The sequence below is a fragment of the Oncorhynchus clarkii genome, unplaced genomic scaffold (genome assembly GCF_045791955.1).
Source record: "Oncorhynchus clarkii lewisi isolate Uvic-CL-2024 unplaced genomic scaffold, UVic_Ocla_1.0 unplaced_contig_817_pilon_pilon, whole genome shotgun sequence".
Classification (NCBI taxonomy): Eukaryota; Metazoa; Chordata; class Actinopteri; order Salmoniformes; family Salmonidae; genus Oncorhynchus; species Oncorhynchus clarkii.
The window spans coordinates 111,336-133,465 of NW_027261148.1; the positions used below are offsets into that span (position 1 = coordinate 111,336).

The 22,130-nt window shown below is 44.5% G+C and overlaps 1 protein-coding gene across 1 annotated transcript; it reads left to right on the forward strand.

The window, feature by feature from the left end:
• Window positions 1–15,597: 15,597 nt before the first annotated feature.
• Window positions 15,598–19,976, forward strand: LOC139405469 (protein boule-like). The gene is made up of 11 exons (XM_071147795.1): window positions 15,598–15,615; window positions 16,525–16,677; window positions 16,804–16,895; window positions 17,041–17,095; window positions 17,551–17,626; window positions 18,075–18,235; window positions 18,540–18,623; window positions 18,941–18,988; window positions 19,102–19,230; window positions 19,485–19,595; window positions 19,724–19,976. The coding sequence occupies exons 1-11, from the start codon at window positions 15,598–15,600 to the stop codon at window positions 19,883–19,885; spliced, it is 1,089 nt and encodes a 362-aa protein (XP_071003896.1). The 3' UTR covers window positions 19,886–19,976.
• Window positions 19,977–22,130: the final 2,154 nt, after the last annotated feature.

Genomic DNA, 22,130 nt, shown 5'->3' on the forward strand with positions numbered 1-22,130 from the left:
TCTTCCCTCTCTCCTTCCTCTCCACACTCTCTCCTCCCTCTCCTCCCTCTCCTTCCTCTCCACACTCTCTCCTCCCTCTCCTCCCTCTCTCCTTCCTCTCCACACTCTCTCCTCCCTCTCCTCCCTCTCTCCTTCCTCTCCACACTATCTCCTCCCTCTCTCCTTCCTCTCCACACTCTCACCTCCCTCTCGCCTTCCTCTCCTCCCTCTCTCCATCTCCCCTTCCTCTCCACACTCTCTCCCCCCTCTCCTCCCTCTCTCCTTCCTCTCCACACTCTCCTCCCTCTCTTCCCTCTCTCCTTCCTCTCAACACTCTCTCCTCCCTCTCCTCCCTCTCTCCTTCCTCTCCACACTCTCTCCTCCCTCTCTCCTTCCTCTCCACACTATCTCCTCCCTTTCCTCCCTCTCCTTCCTCTCCACACTCTCTCCTCCCTCTCCTCACTCTCTCCTTCCTCTCCACACTCTCTCCTCCCTCTCCTCCCTCTCTCCTTCCTCTCCACACTATCTCCTCCCTCTCTCCTTCCTCTCCACACTCACCTCCCTCTCGCCTTCCTCTCCTCCCTCTCTCCCTCTCTCTTTCCTCTCCACACTCTCTCCTCCCTCTGCTCCCTCTCTCCTTCCTCTCCACACTCTCTCCTCCCTCTCTCCTCCCTCTCTCCTTCCTCTCCACACTCTCTCCTTCCTCTCCTCCCTCTCTCCTTCCTCTCCACACTCTCTCCTCCCTCTCCTCCCTCTCTCCTTCCTCTCCACACTCTCTCCTCCCTCTCCTCCCTCTCCCCTTCCTCTCCACACTCTCTCCCCCCTCTCCTCCCTCTCTCCTTCCTCTCCACACTCTCCTCCCTCTCTTCCCTCTCTCCTTCCTCTCCACACACTCTCCTCCCTCTCCTCCCTCTCTCCTTCCTCTCCACACTCTCTCCTCCCTCTCCACACTCTCTCCTCCCTCTCTCCTTCCTCTCCACACTATCTCCTCCCTTTCCTCCCTCTCCTTCCTCTCCACACTCTCTCCTCCCTCTCCACACTCTCTCCTTCCTCTCCACACTCTCTCCTCCCTCTCCTCCCTCTCTCCTTCCTCTCCACACTATCTCCTCCCTCTCTCCTTCCTCTCCACACTCTCACCTCCCTCTCGCCTTCCTCTCCTCCCTCTCTCCCTCTCTCTTTCCTCTCCACACTCTCTCCTCCCTCTGCTCCCTCTCTCCTTCCTCTCCACACTCTTTCCTCCCTCTACTCCCTCTCTCCTTCATTTCCACACTCTCTCCTCCCTCTCTCCTCCCTCTCTCCTTCCTCTCCACACTCTCTCCTTCCTCTCCTCCCTCTCTCCTTCCTCTCCACACTCTCCTCCCTCTCCTCCCTCTCTCCTTCCTCTCCACACTCTCCCCTCCCTCTCCTCCCTCTCCCCTTCCTCTCCACACTCTCTCCCCCTCTCCTCCCTCTCTCCTTCCTCTCCACACTCTCCTCCCTCTCTTCCCTCTCTCCTTCCTCTCCACACTCTCTCCTCCCTCTCCTCCCTCTCTCCTTCCTCTCCACACTCTCTCCTCCCTCTCCACACTCTCTCCTCCCTCTCTCCTTCCTCTCCACACTATCTCCTCCCTTTCCTCCCTCTCCTTCCTCTCCACACTCTCTCCTCCCTCTCCTCCCTCTCTCCTTCCACTCCACACTCTCTCCTCCCTCTCCTCCCTCTCTCCTTCCTCTCCACACTATCTCCTCCCTTTCTCCTTCCTCTCCACACTCTCTCCTCCCTCTCCTCCCTCTCTCCTTCCTCTCCACACTCTCTCCTCCCTCTCCTCCCTCTCTCCTTCCTCTCCACACTCTCTCCTCCCTTTCTCCTTCCTCTCCACACTCTCTCCTCCCTCTCCTCCCTCTCTCCTTCCTCTCCACACTCTCTCCTCCCTCTCCACACTCTCCACACTCTCTCCTCCCTCTCCTCCCTCTCTCCTTCCTCTCCACACTCTCTCCTCCCTCTCCACACTTTCTCCTCCCTCTCTCCTTCCTCTCCACACTCTCTCCTCCCTTTCCTCCCTCTCCTTCCTCTCCACACTCTCTCCTCCCTCTCCTCCCTCTCTCCTTCCTCTCCACACTCTCTCCTCCCTCTCTCCTTCCTCTCCACACTCTCTTATCCCTCTCTTCCCTCTCTCCTCTCTCTCTCCTCCCTCTCCTCCCTCTCTCCTTCCTCTCCTCCCTCTCTTCCCTCTCTCCTTCCTCTCCACACTCTCTCCTCCCTCTCCTCCCTCTCTCCTTCCTCTCCACACTCTCTCCTCCCTCTCCACACTCTCTCCTCCCTCTCTCCTTCCTCTCCACACTATCTCCTCCCTTTCCTCCCTCTCCTTCCTCTCCACACTCTCTCCTCCCTCTCCTCCCTCTCTCCTTCCACTCCACACTCTCTCCTCCCTCTCCTCCCTCTCTCCTTCCTCTCCACACTATCTCCTCCCTCTCTCCTCCCTCTCCACACTCTCTCCTCCCTCTCCTCCCTCTCTCCTTCCTCTCCACACTCTCTCCTCCCTCTCCTCCCTCTCTCCTTCCTCTCCACACTCTCTCCTCCCTTTCTCCTTCCTCTCCACACTCTCTCCTCCCTCTCCTCCCTCTCTCCTTCCTCTCCACACTCTCTCCTCCCTCTCCACACTCTCCACACTCTCTCCTCCCTCTCCTCCCTCTCTCCTTCCTCTCCACACTCTCTCCTCCCTCTCCACACTTTCTCCTCCCTCTCTCCTTCCTCTCCACACTCTCTCCTCCCTTTCCTCCCTCTCCTTCCTCTCCACACTCTCTCCTCCCTCTCCTCCCTCTCTCCTTCCTCTCCACACTCTCTCCTCCCTCTCTCCTTCCTCTCCACACTCTCTTATCCCTCTCTTCCCTCTCTCCTCTCTCTCTCCTCCCTCTCCTCCCTCTCTGTATCCATATCCATATACCAAACCTCACACATTCAGTTAGTATGGTGTAGATTGTAGAAGGATGACACATTCAGTTAGTATGGTGTAGATTGTAGAAGGATGACACATTCAGTTACTATGGTGTAGATTGTAGAAGGATGACACATTCAGTTAGTATGGTGTAGATTGTAGAAGGATGACACATTCAGTTACTATGGTGTAGATTGTAGAAGGATGACACATTCAGTTAGTATGGTGTAGATTGTAGAAGGATGACACATTCAGTTAGTATGGTGTAGATTGTAGAAGGATGACACATTCAGTTAGTATGGTGTAGATTGTAGAAGGATGACACATTCAGTTAGTATGGTGTAGATTGTAGAAGGATGACACATTCAGTTACTATGGTGTAGATTGTAGAAGGATGACACATTCAGTTAGTATGATGTAGATTGTAGAAGGATGACACATTCAGTTAGTATGGTGTAGATTGTAGAAGGATGACACATTCAGTTAGTATGGTGTAGATTGTAGAAGGATGACACATTCAGTTAGTATGGTGTAGATTGTAGAAGGATGACACATTCAGTTAGTATGGTGTAGATTGTAGAAGGATGACACATTCAGTTAGTATGGTGTAGATTGTAGAAGGATGACACATTCAGTTAGTATGGTGTAGATTGTAGAAGGATGACACATTCAGTTAGTATGGTGTAGATTGTAGAAGGATGACACATTCAGTTAGTATGGTGTAGATTGTAGAAGGATGACACATTCAGTTAGTATGGTGTAGATTGTAGAAGGATGACACATTCAGTTAGTATGGTGTAGATTGTAGAAGGATGACACATTCAGTTACTATGGTGTAGATTGTAGAAGGATGACACATTCAGTTAGTATGGTGTAGATTGTAGAAGGATGACACATTCAGTTACTATGGTGTAGATTGTAGAAGGATGACACATTCAGTTAGTATGGTGTAGATTGTAGAAGGATGACACATTCAGTTACTATGGTGTAGATTGTAGAAGGATGACACATTCAGTTAGTATGGTGTAGATTGTAGAAGGATGACACATTCAGTTAGTATGGTGTAGATTGTAGAAGGATGACACATTCAGTTAGTATGGTGTAGATTGTAGAAGGATGACACATTCAGTTAGTATGGTGTAGATTGTAGAAGGATGACACATTCAGTTAGTATGGTGTAGATTGTAGAAGGATGACACATTCAGTTAGTATGGTGTAGATTGTAGAAGGATGACACATTCAGTTACTATGGTGTAGATTGTAGAAGGATGACACATTCAGTTAGTATGGTGTAGATTGTAGAAGGATGACACATTCAGTTAGTATGGTGTAGATTGTAGAAGGATGACACATTCAGTTAGTATGGTGTAGATTGTAGGATGACACATTCAGTTAGTATGGTGTAGATTGTAGAAGGATGACACATTCAGTTAGTATGGTGTAGAATGTAGAAGGATGACACATTCAGTTAGTATGGTGTAGATTGTAGAAGGATGACACATTCAGTTAGTATGGTGTAGATTGTAGAAGGGTACAGAAGTGTTCACTCACAGTGAGTATGTAGTTCTGGTTGAGGAGGATCCAGTGCATGAAGCCTGTAGGGGGCCGCTGGCTCTGTCCTTATCCAGACTCTACTGCTCCCTGTTGGGAGACTATAGAATGGCTACTCGTTAGTGACAGTGAATACTTTAGTGACAGTTAGTGACAGTGAATACTTGAGTGACAGTTAGTGACAGTTGAATACTTTAGTGACAGTTAGTGACAGTGAATACTTTAGTGACAGTGACAGTGAATACTTTAGTGACAGTTAGTGACAGTTGAATACTTTAGTGACAGTTAGTGACAGTTGAATACTTTAGTGACAGTTAGTGACAGTTGAATACTTTAGTGACAGTTAGTGACAGTGAATACTTTAGTGACAGTTAGTGACAGTTGAATACTTTAGTGACAGTTAGTGACAGTTGAATACTTTAGTGACAGTTAGTGACAGTTGAATACTTTAGTGACAGTTAGTGACAGTTGAATACTCCTGACCAGGGTTTAAATACTAATTGAACATTAAAGTGAAACTGACAATAATGGAAGACCTTGGCCTGTATTCACAAAGAGTCTCAGGGTAGGACGGCTGATCTAGGATCAGATGTCCTTTTAGGATCATCATTACAGAATAAGATGATATAAACAAAGGGGACCTGATCCTAGATCAGCACTGCTACTCTGAGACTCTGATATGTGAATAAGGTCCATTGAATGTATCTGCAGAGTACACAGAGGTCACTAGATTAACTAGGCGTACTATTCACATTGATTTTGTTAAACACACAGTTCTCTGTAAGGATATGTTTGACACGGGAATATGTTTAAAGGGAGAAACCTTCAACTGAAATGTCTCTTCCATATTTAACCCAACCCCTCTGAATCAGAGAGGTGCAGGGGGCTGCCTTAATCAACATCCACAGTGCCCAGGGAACAGTGGGTTAACTGCCTTGTTCAGGGGAAGAACAACTGATTTTTACCTTGTCAGCTCAGGGATTTGATCCAGCAACCTTTCAGTTACTGGCCCAATGCTCTAACCACTAGGCTACCTGTCATTTAGCCATTATGCTGTTGAATATCTCTACTCTGTGAATATCTCTACTATGTGAATATCTCTATGTGAATATCTCTACTCTGTGAATATCTCTACTATGTGAATATCTCTATGTGAATATCTCTACTCTGTGAATATCTCTACTATGTGAATATCTCTACTGTGAATATCTCTACTCTGTGAATATCTCTACTATGTGAATATCTCTACTCTGTGAATATCTCTACTCTGTGAATATCTCTACTCTGTGAATATCTCTACTATGTGAATATCTCTACTCTGTGAATATCTCTACTCTGTGAATATCTCTACTATGTGAATATCTCTACTCTGTGAATATCTCTACTCTGTGAATATCTCTACTCTGTGAATATCTCTACTCTGTGAATATCTCTACTCTGTGAATATCTCTACTCTCTCTTTGTGGTTTGGAGTATAAACATTAAGTATACAAACTATTTCCTTATGAATCTGGCATCCATTGGTTTAAGATAAGACATTTCTTCATAGGTCTTAAGAGAGTTTTGTTGTATAGACTCACAGGGAGAACTACTCCCCCTGTACCAGCCATGACATTTATAACAGGAATGTCTGATGCTGCATTACAACACATTAGAAACAGGGTGGTTTGAGCCCTGAATGCTGATTGGCTGACAGCCGTGGTAAATAACACGTATACCACAGGTATGACAAAACATGTATTTTTGCTGCTCTAATTACGTTCGTAACCAGTTTATAACAGCAATGAGGCACCTCTGGGGTTTGTGGTATATGGTAAATATACCATGGCTAAGGGCTGTATCCAGGCACGTGTTGCGTCTTGCCTAAGAACAGCCCTTAGCTGTGGTTTATTGGCCATATACCCCCCCCCCCCCCCCCCCCCCCCTCCACCCCCCTCATGCCTTATTGCTTAATTATAGGACACACACACACAAACACACACACAAACACAGTCATGCTCACACACAGTCACGCACACACAAACACAATCACGCAAACACAGTCACGCACACACACACAAACACAGTCACGCCCACACACAAACATATGTTCACGCACACACATACTGTCGCGCTAACACACAGCGAAAACTCATCCAGGTAGCCTAGCAGTTAAGAACGTTGGGACAGTAACGGAAAGGTCGCTGGTTCAAATTCCCGAGCCGACTAGGTGAAAAATCTGTAGATGTGCCCTTGAGTAAGGCACTTTTACCTAATTGCTGGTGTAAGTACCTCTGGATCAGAGAGTCGGCTAAATGACTAACACGTAACTGTAGGTCATCAAAGGGAGTAGGAGACCTGGTATGATAAAAGAATGGAACGATTGTGGGAAGTAGATGGAATGAGTGGTAGAGAGGATAAGAAGGACACGTGTTCTTTATTTCCTCTGTAAACAGAGTGGAAGGCAGACACAATCAATGAGGAACTCCTCCTTGTAAATATGGTCCTCTGATAACCTAAACATTGTGGAAGCTTGAGGTTCTCCACACATATCAGAGGTGGTTAGTCTCAACGGGAGAAGAGGGCTGGGCAGATCTACCAATAAAGACCTGTGATTATAACATAAACACACCGGGACAGGACTAGGGAGGTCTGAAGGACTATCGTTACCTGAGCTTCCACAGACACAACAGCCTGTGTGTGTGTGTGTGTGTGTGTGTGTGCGCGTCTGTGTGTGTGTGTGTGCGCGTCTGTGTGTGTGTGTGTGCGCGTCTGTGTGTGTGTGTGTGTGTGTGTGTGTGTGTGTATGTGTGTGTGTATGTGTGTGTGTGTGTGTGTGTGTGTGTGTGTGTGTGTGTGTGTGTGTGTGTGTGTGTGTGTGTGTGTGTGTGTGTGTGTGTGTGTGTAAGGAGGGTATGCATTTTTGCAGAATGTGTTTGCCTCTGACCGTATTCTTTGAGTAAGCAGGAAAACAGGTCGCGGTAAAGGATGCCTGTAAAATACACTTAACCTTCTTTAACTTTCTAGACCAACCATCAACACTACACATTCAGCCAACAAACAATACAGGCCTATTTTTGTTTCAACTATCTTTGGCTCTAACATTCAAAAACAACCCACTGTGCCATGGAGAAAAATAACCACATGAGGGCCAGAACCACACGCAAGGCCAGTAGTGGTCAATGTGCTCAACCACGCCTCTGCAAATGTTTGTCTAAACCATTCATTTCTGGTATTGTACTTTGTGAAGGAGCATATTTATTTTCCAAAGGAATGCCCCTGTCTAAAAATAGCTCAAAGTGAAAGGAAGGGGAATCAGAGATTTGTAAAGTAATGACATAGTTGAGCCAAACCACTGTTTTATGGTAACTGCATGAAACATAGAATGTATGACTTTTTTTGACCTTGTCAAAAGGCTAACCTACGTGGCAATGCAGAGAGGACAGTGTTCGTTGTGATTTAGCAAGAACAGCATTTGTCAATCTGAGGACATCCTCTGAGGACCATTCAATCCATGCAGTGTACCATCCCCACTCTGTCAATCAAAACCTCGTTTTCTTCCACTCCATAAAAACACTTCATCAGGTGAAGAGTCAACATTTGGACAAACGGCACTCTCAAGATTGGCCAATCACAAGTAGCGCATAGGGAACCTGTCTGACGTCTTCAGCTTTAAAGAGTTCCACAATGATACATCTGCCTCACTCCTATCCTTTTCCGTAAAAGTGTATGTCTGTATGTATCAACTATCTTCCTTTCAGTGCCTGTGTTTAAGGCTTATCTTCATCTTCGTCTTTTGTCTGGCCTATCAGGAGGCTCGGTGGCACTGGGTTTGATAGGGAGGAAATGGATCTAAAGCCTCACGGGGTGAAAATCAGTCTGAGCAATCTAGCATAGCAGGACCGTGTTCAGAAACACAGACTGTGTGTGTGTGTGTGTGTGTGTGTGTGTGTGTGTGTGTGTGTGTGTGTGTGTGTGTGTGTGTGTGTGTGTGTGCGAGACAGAGAGAGAGAGACAGAGAGAGAAAGAGAGAGAGAGATGTGGTTGCCGATAATGTAATTTTTTTTATACCAAGCATATAGGTCTATAAGCCTTACACATATGCAAAGTAACTAGCGCAAACTACATGTGTGACCATTCATCCAAAACGTGCACCTCTTCAGTACACTGCAATGGGGACAAAACAGAGCCCAAACAAACAAACCCCTACACAAGTCTGGCATCTGGGTAGCAACAACAACCAGGTTTCCACGTAATCCAGGCGCCCAGCTCAGTGACAGAAATGAATTGCTGTTTGTATTTGCGCCTTGGTTGGATTGATTTGCTGGGTACCCCGTCTCACAGACCAGACACCCACCATGACCTGCCACTGGAGACCGGCCAGAGACACTGGGATTGGCCTGACTGACTGACTCCTTGGGGACACCCCACACCCCCAGTAATTTGGGGCAGGGCGCCTGGTCTTGTCTTTGGGAGCATGGTCCATTCTCCTTGCTTGGCCCCCTCTTACTTACAGGAGCATTAGTCAATACCTGGTCTTTGTTGTAAACAACCAGCTGAATGAGTAAGCTACACTTACAGAACACTGGATCTACCTAGTACTGTACCTAGTACAGCTGATCTACCTAGTACTGTAGGATATACCCTGATCTACCTAGTACTGTAGGATATACCCTGATCTACCTAGTACTGTAGGATATACCCTGATCTACCTAGTACTGTAGGTTATACCCTGATCTACCTAGTACTGTAGGATATACCCTGATCTACCTAGTACTGTAGGATATACCCCGATCTACCTAGTACTGTAGGATATACCCCGATCTACCTAGTACTGTAGGTTATACCCTGATCTACCTAGTACTGTAGGATATACCCCGATCTACCTAGTACTGTAGGATATACCCCGATCTACCTAGTACTGTAGGATATACCCTGATCTACCTAGTACTGTAGGATATACCCCGATCTACCTAGTACTGTAGGATATACCCTGATCTACCTAGTACTGTAGGATATACCCCGATCTACCTAGTACTGTAGGTTATACCCTGATCTACCTAGTACTGTAGGATATACCCCGATCTACCTAGTACTGTAGGATATACCCCGATCTACCTAGTACTGTAGGATATACCCTGATCTACCTAGTACTGTAGGATATACCCTGATCTACCTAGTACTGTAGGATATACCCTGATCTACCTAGTACTGTAGGATATACCCTGATCTACCTAGTACTGTAGGATATACCCCGATCTACCTAGTACTGTAGGATATACCCCGATCTACCTAGTACTGTAGGATATACCCTGATCTACCTAGTACTGTAGGATATACCCCGATCTACCTAGTACTGTAGGATATACCCCGATCTACCTAGTACTGTAGGATATACCCCGATCTACCTAGTACTGTAGGATATACCCCGATCTACCTAGTACTGTAGGATATACCCTGATCTACCTAGTACTGTAAGATATACCCTGATCTACCTAGTACTGTAGGATATACCCTGATCTACCTAGTACTGTAGGATATACCCCGATCTACCTAGTACTGTAGGATATACCCCGATCTACCTAGTACTGTAGGATATACCCTAATCTACCTAGTACTGTAGGTTATACCCTGAACTACCTAGTACTGTAGGTTATACCCTGATATACCTAGTACTGTAGGTTATACCCTGAAAGTGGGGTGGCAGGGTAGCCTAGTGGTTAGAGTGTTGGACTAGTAACTGGAAGGTTGCAAGTTCAAACCCCCGAGCTGACAAGGTACAAATCTGTCGTTCTGCCCCTGAACAGGCAGTCAACCCACTGTTCCTAGGCCGTCATTGAAAATAAGAATTTGTTCTTAACTGACTTGCCTAGTTAAATAAAGGTAAAATAAATAAATAAATAAAATACCTAGCTATACCCTTTCCCTTGGGTGTGACAGTAACAGTGGCAGGAGGGTTGTCATGTCATGTTGCATCATATCAGATTTCAGGCAGCTTTGGGGTAGAGACAGCCTGCCAGAGTGAGGGGATAGGCAGATATATAGGATACAGACAGAGAATAACAAACATGCCAAAATACTGGGAGTTCTACTGTAGAAGCTAAAGTTCCGCATATAACTGAATACTAACTGTGTAAAAACATACCCTCAGCCATGCATGTATGGATACAGGTAGTTTTCCACAGTAGATCAAAATAATGGGCCCCTTTATATTCCGTTTCTGTTTAAAGCAAGAGATGTTCTCAGAGAAGCCTTCTGTCTAAAACCGTCTTTGTGGGATGTAAATGGGAGGGGTGCTAGATTGCTGTAATTATCAAGCAAAGCCATGTTCATTTAGCACAGTAAGACTTTGTTGGCAAATTTAAAGCGCCAATTAACTTCCAGTGGCTGTGGACAACAAGTGACTTCAGCCCCAGTTGAGAGGTCCATATTGCAGAGTGGGGAGGGCAGACAATGGGGGGATGGGGGGTTGAAATAATGAAGAAGGAACAAGGAAGCTGGGGCTAATTTTATGAGGCTTTCAGTGAACAGTAGGGAGCTGGTAAGTGCTGTATGACCAAGAGTGTTGATGTATGGAGGGACAAGACAAGTCTGTGTGGAGAGAGAGAGAGAGAGAGAGAGAGAGAGAGGGAGACAGAGAGAGACAGAGAGAGAGAGAGAGAGAGAGAGAGAGAGAGAGAGAGAGAGAGAGAGAGAGAGAGAGAGGTCTTTTAAAATCTAAATTGTACAGAGGAAGGATGTAAATGGAATGACGTTTGAACCCAACCAGCTCATCCTTAGGCAATGTCTTCTTTGTCCTCAGCTCTAGCTCATAGGCCTAGTTCAGTATAAAACACAAATTTGCCAGTTTAAGGTCACTGTAAAGTACTGACAAGGCATAAGTGACAGACAATTCAATCCAGGAAAAAAGCAGAGACATAAAAACGGAAATTTGTCCAACCAGCATTTGCGTAACAATAAAAGCCCACACAGGAGGGGAAGGTTTGGACGTGAACACTTTTCAGTATGCCGCCCCCCTCGGAGTGGTCGATGCATTACAGGTAATGGAGCAGGCGATTTGCTGCCTTGTGCTCTCTTGGCACAACTGATGCTGTATCCCTTTGTTGTGGTAAGAGAGGTTGGGGAAGAAAAAAAAATGCAATTTACAGACTGTCAAGACTAGAGTGATCTGACTTCAATCTGAGAGAAATTATAGCTGCACGAGGCCTATAATCAGAGACAAAGTGGCTCTTTGAGGATCAGCACAGCGTTGAGTGGCGTAGTGTGGGGCAGAGCGTCCAAATTACATGTACTAGCTTTATTAACAAAGTGCTCCGACTGCACCACCTGAATCAGCCCTGTCTTTAACGAGGCTCTTGCTACCTGCGCCGCTAATTGGCCGCCCACCCATTCTCCCCTCCACTGTCTCTCCGGCTGACACTACCTGGCCCAATTTGACTTAAGGAGAGAAACTTTTAGTTTAGTTTGTTGATTCAACCATTTAAAAAAAAAAGCACACATATAACTTGAAAATACACATATAACTAGAAAATCCTCAGCATTACTCCTGAACCTGTATAAGCACACATTAACAACACCTGATCTGGTGCTGTGATTATGTGCACCCCTAACACGAGGAAAGTAATCAGTTAGATATCTGGGCGCAGAACCAGAAATACTCCTGTACATCAAACATAGCTCAATGGGACTTAGGGAGAGGCACTACAACGTCTAGGGTGGTGACTTGCTGTTATAAGTTCAGCAGGTCGGTGTTCTGTTGTTGTCACAGCTTGTTAATAGTCTAAAATACTGAAGAAGGTGCAGGGGAACTTGAAGAGTGGAACCTTTCTCACTCTAAAGCCCACACCTGAGTTAAAAGAGGCTACATGTCAATTCTGACTGAGTTAAACAGAGGCTACATGGCTACATGTCAATCCTGACTGAGTTAAAAGAAGCTACATGGCTACATGTCAAACCTGACTGAGTTTAAAGAGGCTACATGTCAACCCTGACTGAGTTTAAAGAGGCTACATGTCAAACCTGACTGAGTTTAAAGAGGCTACATGTCTACATGTCAAACCTGACTGAGTTAAAAGAGGCTACAAGTCAAACCTGACTGAGTTTAAAGAGGCTACATGTCTACATGTCAAACCTGACTGAGTTAAAAGAGGCTACATGTCAAACCTGACTGAGTTTAAAGAGGCTACATGGCTACATGTCAAACCTCACTGAGTTTAAAGAGGCTACATGTCAACCCTGACTGAGTTTAAAGAGGCTACATGGCTACATGTCAACCCTGACTGAGTTTAAAGAGGCTACATGTCAAACCTGACTGAGTTAAAAGAGGCTACATGTCAAACCTGACTGAGTTAAACAGAGGCTACATGGCTACATGTCAAACCTGACTGTACCCCTGCACATCGACCCAGTACTGGTACCCCGTGTATATAGCCAAGTTATTGGTACTCATTGTGTATTTATTCCTTGCGTTATTATTTTTCTATAATTTGTCTCTATGCATTGTTCGGAAATGCCCGTAAGTTAAATATTGTATTATTAGTCTACACCTGTTGTTTACAAAGCATGTGACAAATACAACTTGATTTGATGGAGACTCCTTTCCGCATGCAGCCCTGTCAGGCTGAGGAGGCCATGTTTTTGCCCTAGTACTACACGCCTGATTCCACTAATCAACTCATCATTAAACCTTTAAATCAGGTGTGTAAGGCTCGGGAAATACTGCCCCAGATGTACATCTGCATTAGAAGCTGAGTCTGTCAGGTACTTTGTCCCCCTGCCTAGGAGTCAGACAGACACATCCTATAGGCCTAACCCTCCCAGCGATAGGCCTGAACCTATTCTGGTGGTGGATAAAGCTGTTATGAGTCATATTGCCTGATAGAACACAGTTATCAAATGAAAAGTTCTCTAAACATCTCATTACATACTAGACCTACAACATGCTTTACCATTCTCTGGATTAGAAATGTCAAGCAAACCCAGTTCATGACATGTTGTAGTAGACAGGCAGGCTATGTTTTGGCCTAACCAGCACAAATTCAGAGGGAAACATTGCCCTCTTGTGACTTGAATATTGCATAAATATTTATTCAGGCCTATATTATTCTGGAGACATATAGCCAGTATATTGCACACTGGCCATAAGACTGACAAAACCAGGAAGGATATACACTGAGTATTACCAAACATTACGAACACCTTCCTAAAATTGAGTTTGCACTCAGAACAGCCCCAATTTGTCAGGGCATGGACCAGGTGTCAGGGCAAGGTGTCAAAAGCGTTCTGCTGGCCCATGTTGACTCCAATGCTTCCCAGAGTTGTGTCACATTGGCTGGTGGACCATTCTTGATACAGACAGGAAACTGTTGAGCGTCAAAAACCCAGCAGCATTGCAGTTCTTGACACAAACCGGTGCGCCTGGCACCTACTACTATAGTCTGTTCAAGGGCACTTAAATCTTTTGTCTTGCCCATTCATACTCTGAATGGCACACATACACAATCCATGTCTTAATTGTCTCAAGGCTTAAAAATCTTTCTTTAACCTGTCTCCTCCCCTTCATCTAAACTGATTGAAGTGGATTAAACAAGTGACATCAATAAGGGATCATAGCTTTCACCAGGATTCACCTGGTCAGCCTGTGTCATGGAAACGCAGGTGTTCCTAATGTTTTGCATACTCCGTGTCTAGCCAAGACAGAGTGTATATACTAGAACTCTTTCATTGGTCTGGGCTAGAGAAGGATAAAGAAAAAGGAGGGACTGCAATAAGCAAAGCAACCCCGAGTGAGAGATATGGGGCAGGAGAGGGTGGATGGCGGTGCTCATGGCCCACAGTTGGCGGTTATACGATACCGTCCTGGTAAGTGCAGCACAGACATTGCAAGCCTGGCGACAGAGTTCTCACAGTGTCTCTTTCTTTCATGGCACTAAACCCTGTCTCTCCCAGGACCGTGGAGAAATGCACGGTTCACCCTCCAGCCTCCCTGGACCTCAATGCTCCCAGGTAGGTAAGCCGAGCACCAGCAGCGTGAACAGGTGTGACATTCTGATAGGCCAGGGAACACGACAAAACAAGGCATGACAATGGTCGTGTTCCTCTGCTCTGACGTAGCTGACACATGCCAGATTTTATAACGCCCGGATAGGTATTTTATGTATCAACTAACCACATCTTGTGTTTTAGCATTTTGGTGCAAAACTACACAGTTGATGACAGGGAAGGCAACCATTGGTTTATGCATGCAGCGTTTGAGCAGGGGAAAGCAACCAATAATAGCACCTGTACGCTTGTACCTTACTGCACAACACCTGCAACATATTAGGCACTAATAGCAATATTGGATGCTTGCACACAAAATCAATTCAATGCTTTCAATAGGCCTATGTAATGTAACGACCTAGCAAAAGAATGCTGGTTGCCAGTCTGTTTAGCTAACATTCCAGTCCTTGTACTCCAAGTCATGTGAATATGAAGTACAAGGAGTTGAACATGAGCTTTAAAAAAAAATGGCAACCAGGCAAGACAGAACCCGGTTGGTACAGAACCCGGTACCAACCATACAGACTCGGGCCATAGTTTTCTTTGTAGAATATTTGTGCCAAAATGTTAATAATACAATAATTACCATGTTCATTCATGCACACTTATTGTAAATTAATGTAGGAATGAACTGAAATTGTTCAATAAAAACGGTTTTCATAAAAAGGCTTTTCTCCCGCCATCAACGCGGTCATCGGGGACTGGGAAAGTGCCATCTGGACAAGTTGAGGGCGGCAGAGCCTGGAAGAGCGGGAAATAAAACCCCATTAAACTAGCTAGCTAACCTGCGACTGCTCTAAAGTTTCCTACCTTTGGCACATGGAAACAAACTAACAATAGTCTATAGATACATTTTTCTCTGGTTAAATACAACTATAAAAATAGAAATGTAACCCATGTAGCCCACCTATGAATATGAGTGGTTTAGGACGAGCTCAATCTGGTAAGCGCCAGATATTTTCCCTTCGTTCATACTGCAGATAGACTGGTGTTGATGACTCTGATACAGGCTCGGCTGTCCCTGGCTGTGTGCACCTCCCTTGCAAGGTGTTTTAACTTGAGCTGCCATTGTCTTGCTGAATTATTTGTTTCCACTTTACTTGTTCACGACATCTAGTTAAGCACGGTGTCTACGATGGAGAACGAAATAACCGTAAGTTACCTTTCACCAGCGTACTAACTTTACGTGCCGTCTTGCTAGCTAGCTAAGATGAATATGTTGTAAAAAAAAAAATATATATATATATATAGATCAATCACCATATATATATATATATATATATATATATATATATATATGTGTTTAGCGAAGTAGCTAAACAGATAAGTGTTGCGTTTGATTGTGTCGGTATATTAAATTGTGATTCATGTAACAATGTGGGTTGCCAATACTACAATTATATAAATTAATGTCATATAACCAGCAAGTTAAAATGTCACTCTTGAATGCTAACGATATTGTCTAGCTATCGCTAATGTTAGCTTCCAGTGCATAAAGTTAGCAAGGTCTTTAGTGTAGATAGCTAGCTGGATAAGTTATGTTAACTAGTGTTATTTATGTTCAGTTATATGTCGCTTGATATAGATAATGTATTCCAAACCAGATTAAGTTATGGTGTAACTCGTTTATTGGTAAATGGTGATTGATCTTGCATGTTTCTCCTGATCGAAAATGTGTTGGCTGACTCTTGTTAGCTTTTAGCTAGCTAAGTTCTCTCTCCTAAACCTTAGCCTAGCATTGTGCAGTTTCTCATGCATTTCAGTGAGCCATATTATAGGCTTTAAAAAGCAAAAGGTCACTCAGGGTTGGCTAGTTATTCCCAGCTCTAGACAAAACAAAAGTGCATCTACAAAGACAACCTCTTTTCAAGGCGCCGTTGTCCCCAAGAATACAGTTGTAGAGACAGTTTGTTTTGAAAGATCAAAGGCTTACAACATACCTTTTGTCTTAAAGATATCAAACAATATTGCTTTGTAAAATAGCTAATTTTTGCTACATTATCAGAATTTCTCAGCATTGTTGAGGATGGCCAATCCAGTGATGCTCTTGTTCTGTTTCAAGCTAATCTCAATCTGCACGCAGACCAGCACTCCCTCTCCTCCACCTGTTCCAGTGTCTCAAGACCCCAGCAACGACACCTCTCCCTCTCACCATGCCCTCCGCTTTGGCACCGTCATCCCTAACCGCATCTTTGTGGGAGGCATTGATTTCAAGGTGACTTTTGTCTCTTTCTTTACTTTCATAGGGCCTCCTGGTTTTGTGTTTGCGACCTAACTTGACCTTTTTGCTGCTGCTGCATGTTACTGGACCATGAAATGAGTGTGTTATTTCTGTGTGTAGACCAATGAGAGCGACCTGAGACGCTTCTTCTCCCAGCATGGAGCAGTGAAGGAGGTGAAGATAGTGATTGACCGTGCTGGGGTGTCAAAAGGGTGAGTTAAACTTCAGTTAAACTGTAGATGTTCTGCCCCGCAGACTGGATGACACCTGCAATGATGTTTATTAACTAAGGTATGACAATGGAAATGTAATCCAGGGACACAGTATCATTGCCTTGTGTTTGTGTCCATCCCACAGATATGGCTTTGTTACCTTTGAGACCCAGGAGGATACAGAGAGAATCCTTCATGATGTGAGTAACTAAAAGTACATTCTTTGACAAAAGGGTTCCAAAAGGGTTCTTCGGCAGTCCCCATAGGAGAACCCTTTTTGGTTCCATGTATAATTATTTTTGGTTACATGTAGAACCCTCTATGGAAAGGGTTCCACATGGAATGCAAAACGGTTCCCCTATGAGGATAGCCGAAGAACCCTTTTAGGTGCTAGACGGCACCTTTTTTTCTAAGAGTGTAGAGCCAATATACTGTACAGATTAGAGGTCGACCTCTTGTACAGATATGGGATAGAGACGAAACGATACAAACCTTATATCTCCTTCTAGAGGACAGCAGCTCAAATACACATTAGATCTAGCCCAGTCCATCACCCGTAAAGTTATGGTCATAGGTAGTAAATGTTCAGTGTAAAGTGATCTGTCTCAATCTGTACCGGATACCCCCTGTCCCTCTGCCACCACCACATCCCCAGGCTGACAGACTGTGCTTCCGGGACAAGAGGCTCAACATCGGCCAGGCCGTCCGCAAGCAACAAGTGGGAGGTCACCGTAAGTAACAGAGCACCGCGGAGCAGGGGTAGGCCACCCTGATCCTGAAGTGCTTTAACCGGCCTGGAAGACCAGGTGTGTTGAATTTAGGCAGTTACTGAACTGATCAATTAGCTCATTTGGTCAGGTGTGGTGCCTAGATTGAACCGAATCCTGCAGCACCTCAGGAACAGGGTTGTCTTCCCATGCTGTAGATGAGTGACAGCTGAAGCAGTAGCATTACATAGTGGTGGAAATGACTTTTTCAACACGTTTGTAATGCATCATTGAACATTTGAACTATCATACCATATAATGTCTTATCTTGGGTTGGGTGGTTGGGGACTAATGTGCTCTTGCACTTGTTGGCTTTAAAATTCTGAATCATCACCTGGGATTGAGTGTCGATAACGTTTGCCTTTGTACATAACCTGGTGGTTAACTTGTGCTTCCTTCCTCCTCCACTCAGCAAACAGCTTCTCTGTGTCCAGCCATACTCCTGCCATGATACCCACCCCCTGTGGAACCATGTACCTCACCACCCCTACGGGGTACCCCTACACCTACCACAACGGAGTGGCTTACTTCCACACCCCAGAGATGAGCCCCTCCGCCCCCTACCACTGGCCCGTGAGTCCTATCCTTCACTCAGCCATGTGCTCATGCCACCTCTTCCCTGGTGGTGAATGAAATGTGCATTCTACATGAAGATTTGATTTGAACACACAGCAACATGTGAGAATCATAGAGAGACTACTGATCATGTTTCATCCAGGAAACAGACACGACATCCTACAGTGTCTTAGTCATTTTATACAATTCATTGCATTTGATTAAAATCTTAAGTTATTGTACATTTGCTTTTTTTGGCGTAAATATAAATGTTCTTTCGTACGTGGCTGGTGTCCTCTGCATGTTACATGTGTCCTTGTAGTCCCGCTCAGTGCCTGGCTCTCCAGTCATGCTGACCCACCAGCCTCCACCCATCTACCAGCAGCCAGCCTACCATCACTACCAGGTCAGAGCAGACTGTCCTGGATCGTCTCACCAACACCATTACAGCTCAGCTGAACAGCCTGATCCCAGATCTGTGTGTGTTCTATAGACAATGTTGTCCATGACCATAGGAGTTGGCAAGACAGCACAATCAGATCTGGGACCAGGCTAACGTTAGTCACCAGTACAGCATCATAAGACATCCATTGTAAATACTGGTACCTCAGCCAATGACAGCCAAGTCAGCTGTTCAGATGTAATGGTATTGAGGTGTTATCCCAGGAGAAAGCTGGTGAACTCCTGGGTACTGATCTGTTTACTATACTCTGTGTCCTTCAGGCCCCTACACAGTGTCACCCTAGTCACCTGCAATGGAACGTTCCTCAGGTAAGGGAAGGAGATTGGCTTCTGTGCTCTTCACCTCTATGTTTGTGAGTGGGTTTTTATCAGAGGCAAGGTGGATCCTAAATGTCAACTAATTGTGTGTGTGTGTGTGTCAGTCTCCAGTGCCCTCCAGCCCAGTGTTGTACATGCAGCCCTCTGAGCTCCTGTACCAGCCCATGGAGCAGCCCAGCGACGGGGGCTGTGTCCAGCCTGCCATGCCCCTCATAGAGGCCCCCATCCCAGAGGTTGATAACATCCTGACCTGGGTCCTGTTCATTACGCTCAAAACTGAGAGAAAAAAAACTACCTTGGTCCAATAAGAAAGGCACATTTGTATTGACTGTTTCAAAATGTTTTGCCACAGTACGACCTACTGAACACAACCATTTTGTAGTTCCCTCGGTCAGTGTACTATTTCCCATATGCTACTTCATAGCGTTAGCATTAGGTGACAGTTGATGTATAAAACCGTACTCAGTGCTTACTTGTTCTACCATAGCAGCAGTTCATCGACCACATGGTGCAACCAGCCTACAATCACACGTTATCATACTACCCACAAAGTCCAGGGGGGATGACACCTGTGATGATACAGCAAGAACCAGGAAAGGTACCAGTTATAATACCAGTATAAACTTATTATGACATCATATGATAATGCATGCTCGAGAATCATCTCTATTGGTCTGTTGTGATGAAGGATTGTCATGTGTTGTGTCTGTTCCGTTCCCCATCTAGGAACAGAAGTTCCACACCATGAGGCGAGGTTACCCCTCCTCGCCGGTCAGCCTGAAGCCCAGGTACGGCCGCAACCCGCACTACGCCCACCTGCGCAAGGAGTACCGCCCAGAAATCACCACTGACCCCTCCCCTCCGACCGCCACCGAACCACTCAAGTAGAGTAAATCCACGTTTCCTTTCAGCCAATGAAACGCCCATCTCCTCAGGCAGAAAGACCCACTTCTCTATCTCTCTACCCGCTTGTCAATCTCTCCATGACCCTGTCTCCTCCAACCCTTCACACGCATCATATTATTCAGTCCAGACAACTATGTGCTCGCTGAATGTTCATCTGTTTAGTATAATTTAACAGAATATTGACAATATGAATCATTTTAGCTACTAAAAAGTACTGTAAGCACTATGATGTAGGTGCTCGTTCTATCACTTCCGGACTGTGAAAAGGTGCATAGTTTCCTCTGGTGTTTTTTCCACAACTCAGGGAGGGATAACTAGCTCCTGGTACTGCATTGTACTGTTGAACTGTTTCATAACTAACCTAATGCACGATTGAGCTTAAAATTAAGCTAAACGATCTTTTGTAACAAGAATGTTCCTCCTTTGGCATTTGTGTCAAACTTTTGCCATGTAATCAATCGTTCTGAGTATAGAAGCAAAAGGGAGCTATTTCCTGATACTGCTTTATTTTGGCCTATTGGCCAATCACACGTTTTCTTTTTCAAATTAGCTCTCAATGCAAAGCAAAAAAAAGTCTAACGAAGATTACTGCCAATATTAGTTCTAAATAAAAGCTCTCTACCTGCCATTGGGCATGTTTTATCTCATTGGTATTAGAATAGTCAAGATTACTGTCTTTATGATGTGACTGCAATACATGTTGGAAAATGTATTTTAAAATAATTAGGCTGCTGTCACAGAAGAGTGCAAATAGATCCCTAGAGAGTTAATCGTTACATAATTCTCCAACTGGATGAAAAAATACATAACCAGGAGATTATTTTATACATTTAGCATTTTTATGTATCTCATGTTTTCAAGAGCTGTTTCATATAGATTTTGCTGTGATTGTGAGTCTCTAAAAAACAATGTGCCCTCCAGATGAGGGGGTAACATCAAAATAACTCTGTCCACTAGACTGGGACCACAAATACAGTACAATTAACATCAATCAAAACAGATTCACATGGTGTTTCGTCGGCTCTGTGTGACGGCTGGGACATTTCAACAGATTCACATGGTGTTTCGTCGGCTCTGTGTGACGGCTGGGACATTTCAACAGATTCACATGGTCTTTCGTCGGCTCTGTGTGACGGCTGGGACATTTCAACAGATTCACATGGTGTTTCGTCGGCTCTGTGTGACGGCTGGGACATTTCAACAGATTCACATGGTGTTTCGTCGGCTCTGTGTGACGGCTGGGACATTTCAAGATTGGAAGGTCAACAAGGCAAGCTCTTTTTTTTGCCGCTCTTTCCTGCCTGTAAATGATTCGCCTCATCTTCATCAACTTCAATCACCCTGGGTTCACTCAGGTCTACACGGTTTGGTAACTTTTTCTCCTGCATCCTGTCTTGGTCTGCTCCCTCATTGGTTATGCATGTATTCTGTTACATGTGTTTTATTTTTTGCAAATTGTATTCTATAACTGATAAGCTATGGGTGTCAGAGTTGAGGTTTAACTAAAGAATTTATGACATCACATATTTCATTGAGGCCTATTTTTTTGAATAATTATTTGAATAGCTGGATTGCATGTACTATGAGGTGTCTGGTTTTGTTTTGTGTGAACTGCGATTCGTTTTCATTTCATGATCTTCCCTGTAAAAAAAATATATATATATATATATATATATATAATCAGGGTAGAAACATCTCGAATTTTCCACAACGGTTCATAATTGAAAAGTTATGTCGTTTTGCTCTGAAACTTGTTTTCTTGTTGAGAATTGATCATAGTGAAAGTCAATGCCAGAAGAAAACAAATGACAGAATCATTTCATAAATAAGTGCTCCCATGTTCTGTTAATTTATCATTAAAATAACCGTTTAGGTCAATTTGATTTGGTCAGTTACTAATAAAACAGAATCAGTTTGATTTGAAATGACATTTTAGGAAGAGTATTTTGTTGTATTCTAAGCATGCCTGTAATTTCTCAATGTTCCATTTTAATAAACAGGTTTTACTCTTTACATATTGTCATAGCACCACATTGTCAAGTCAATGTGTCTTGCTTTTTAAAACATACATAAATGTTGAACTATTTATTACAATGTTACACGTTTGATGTTCAGTTTGGGGATATTCCACCTCTACCTCCTGTAATCCCATTACTCAATCTGAGGAGCAGATCAACTATGCTTTGCTCCAAAGTACATCCTTTTAAAAAGTCATATTGTTTTGGAG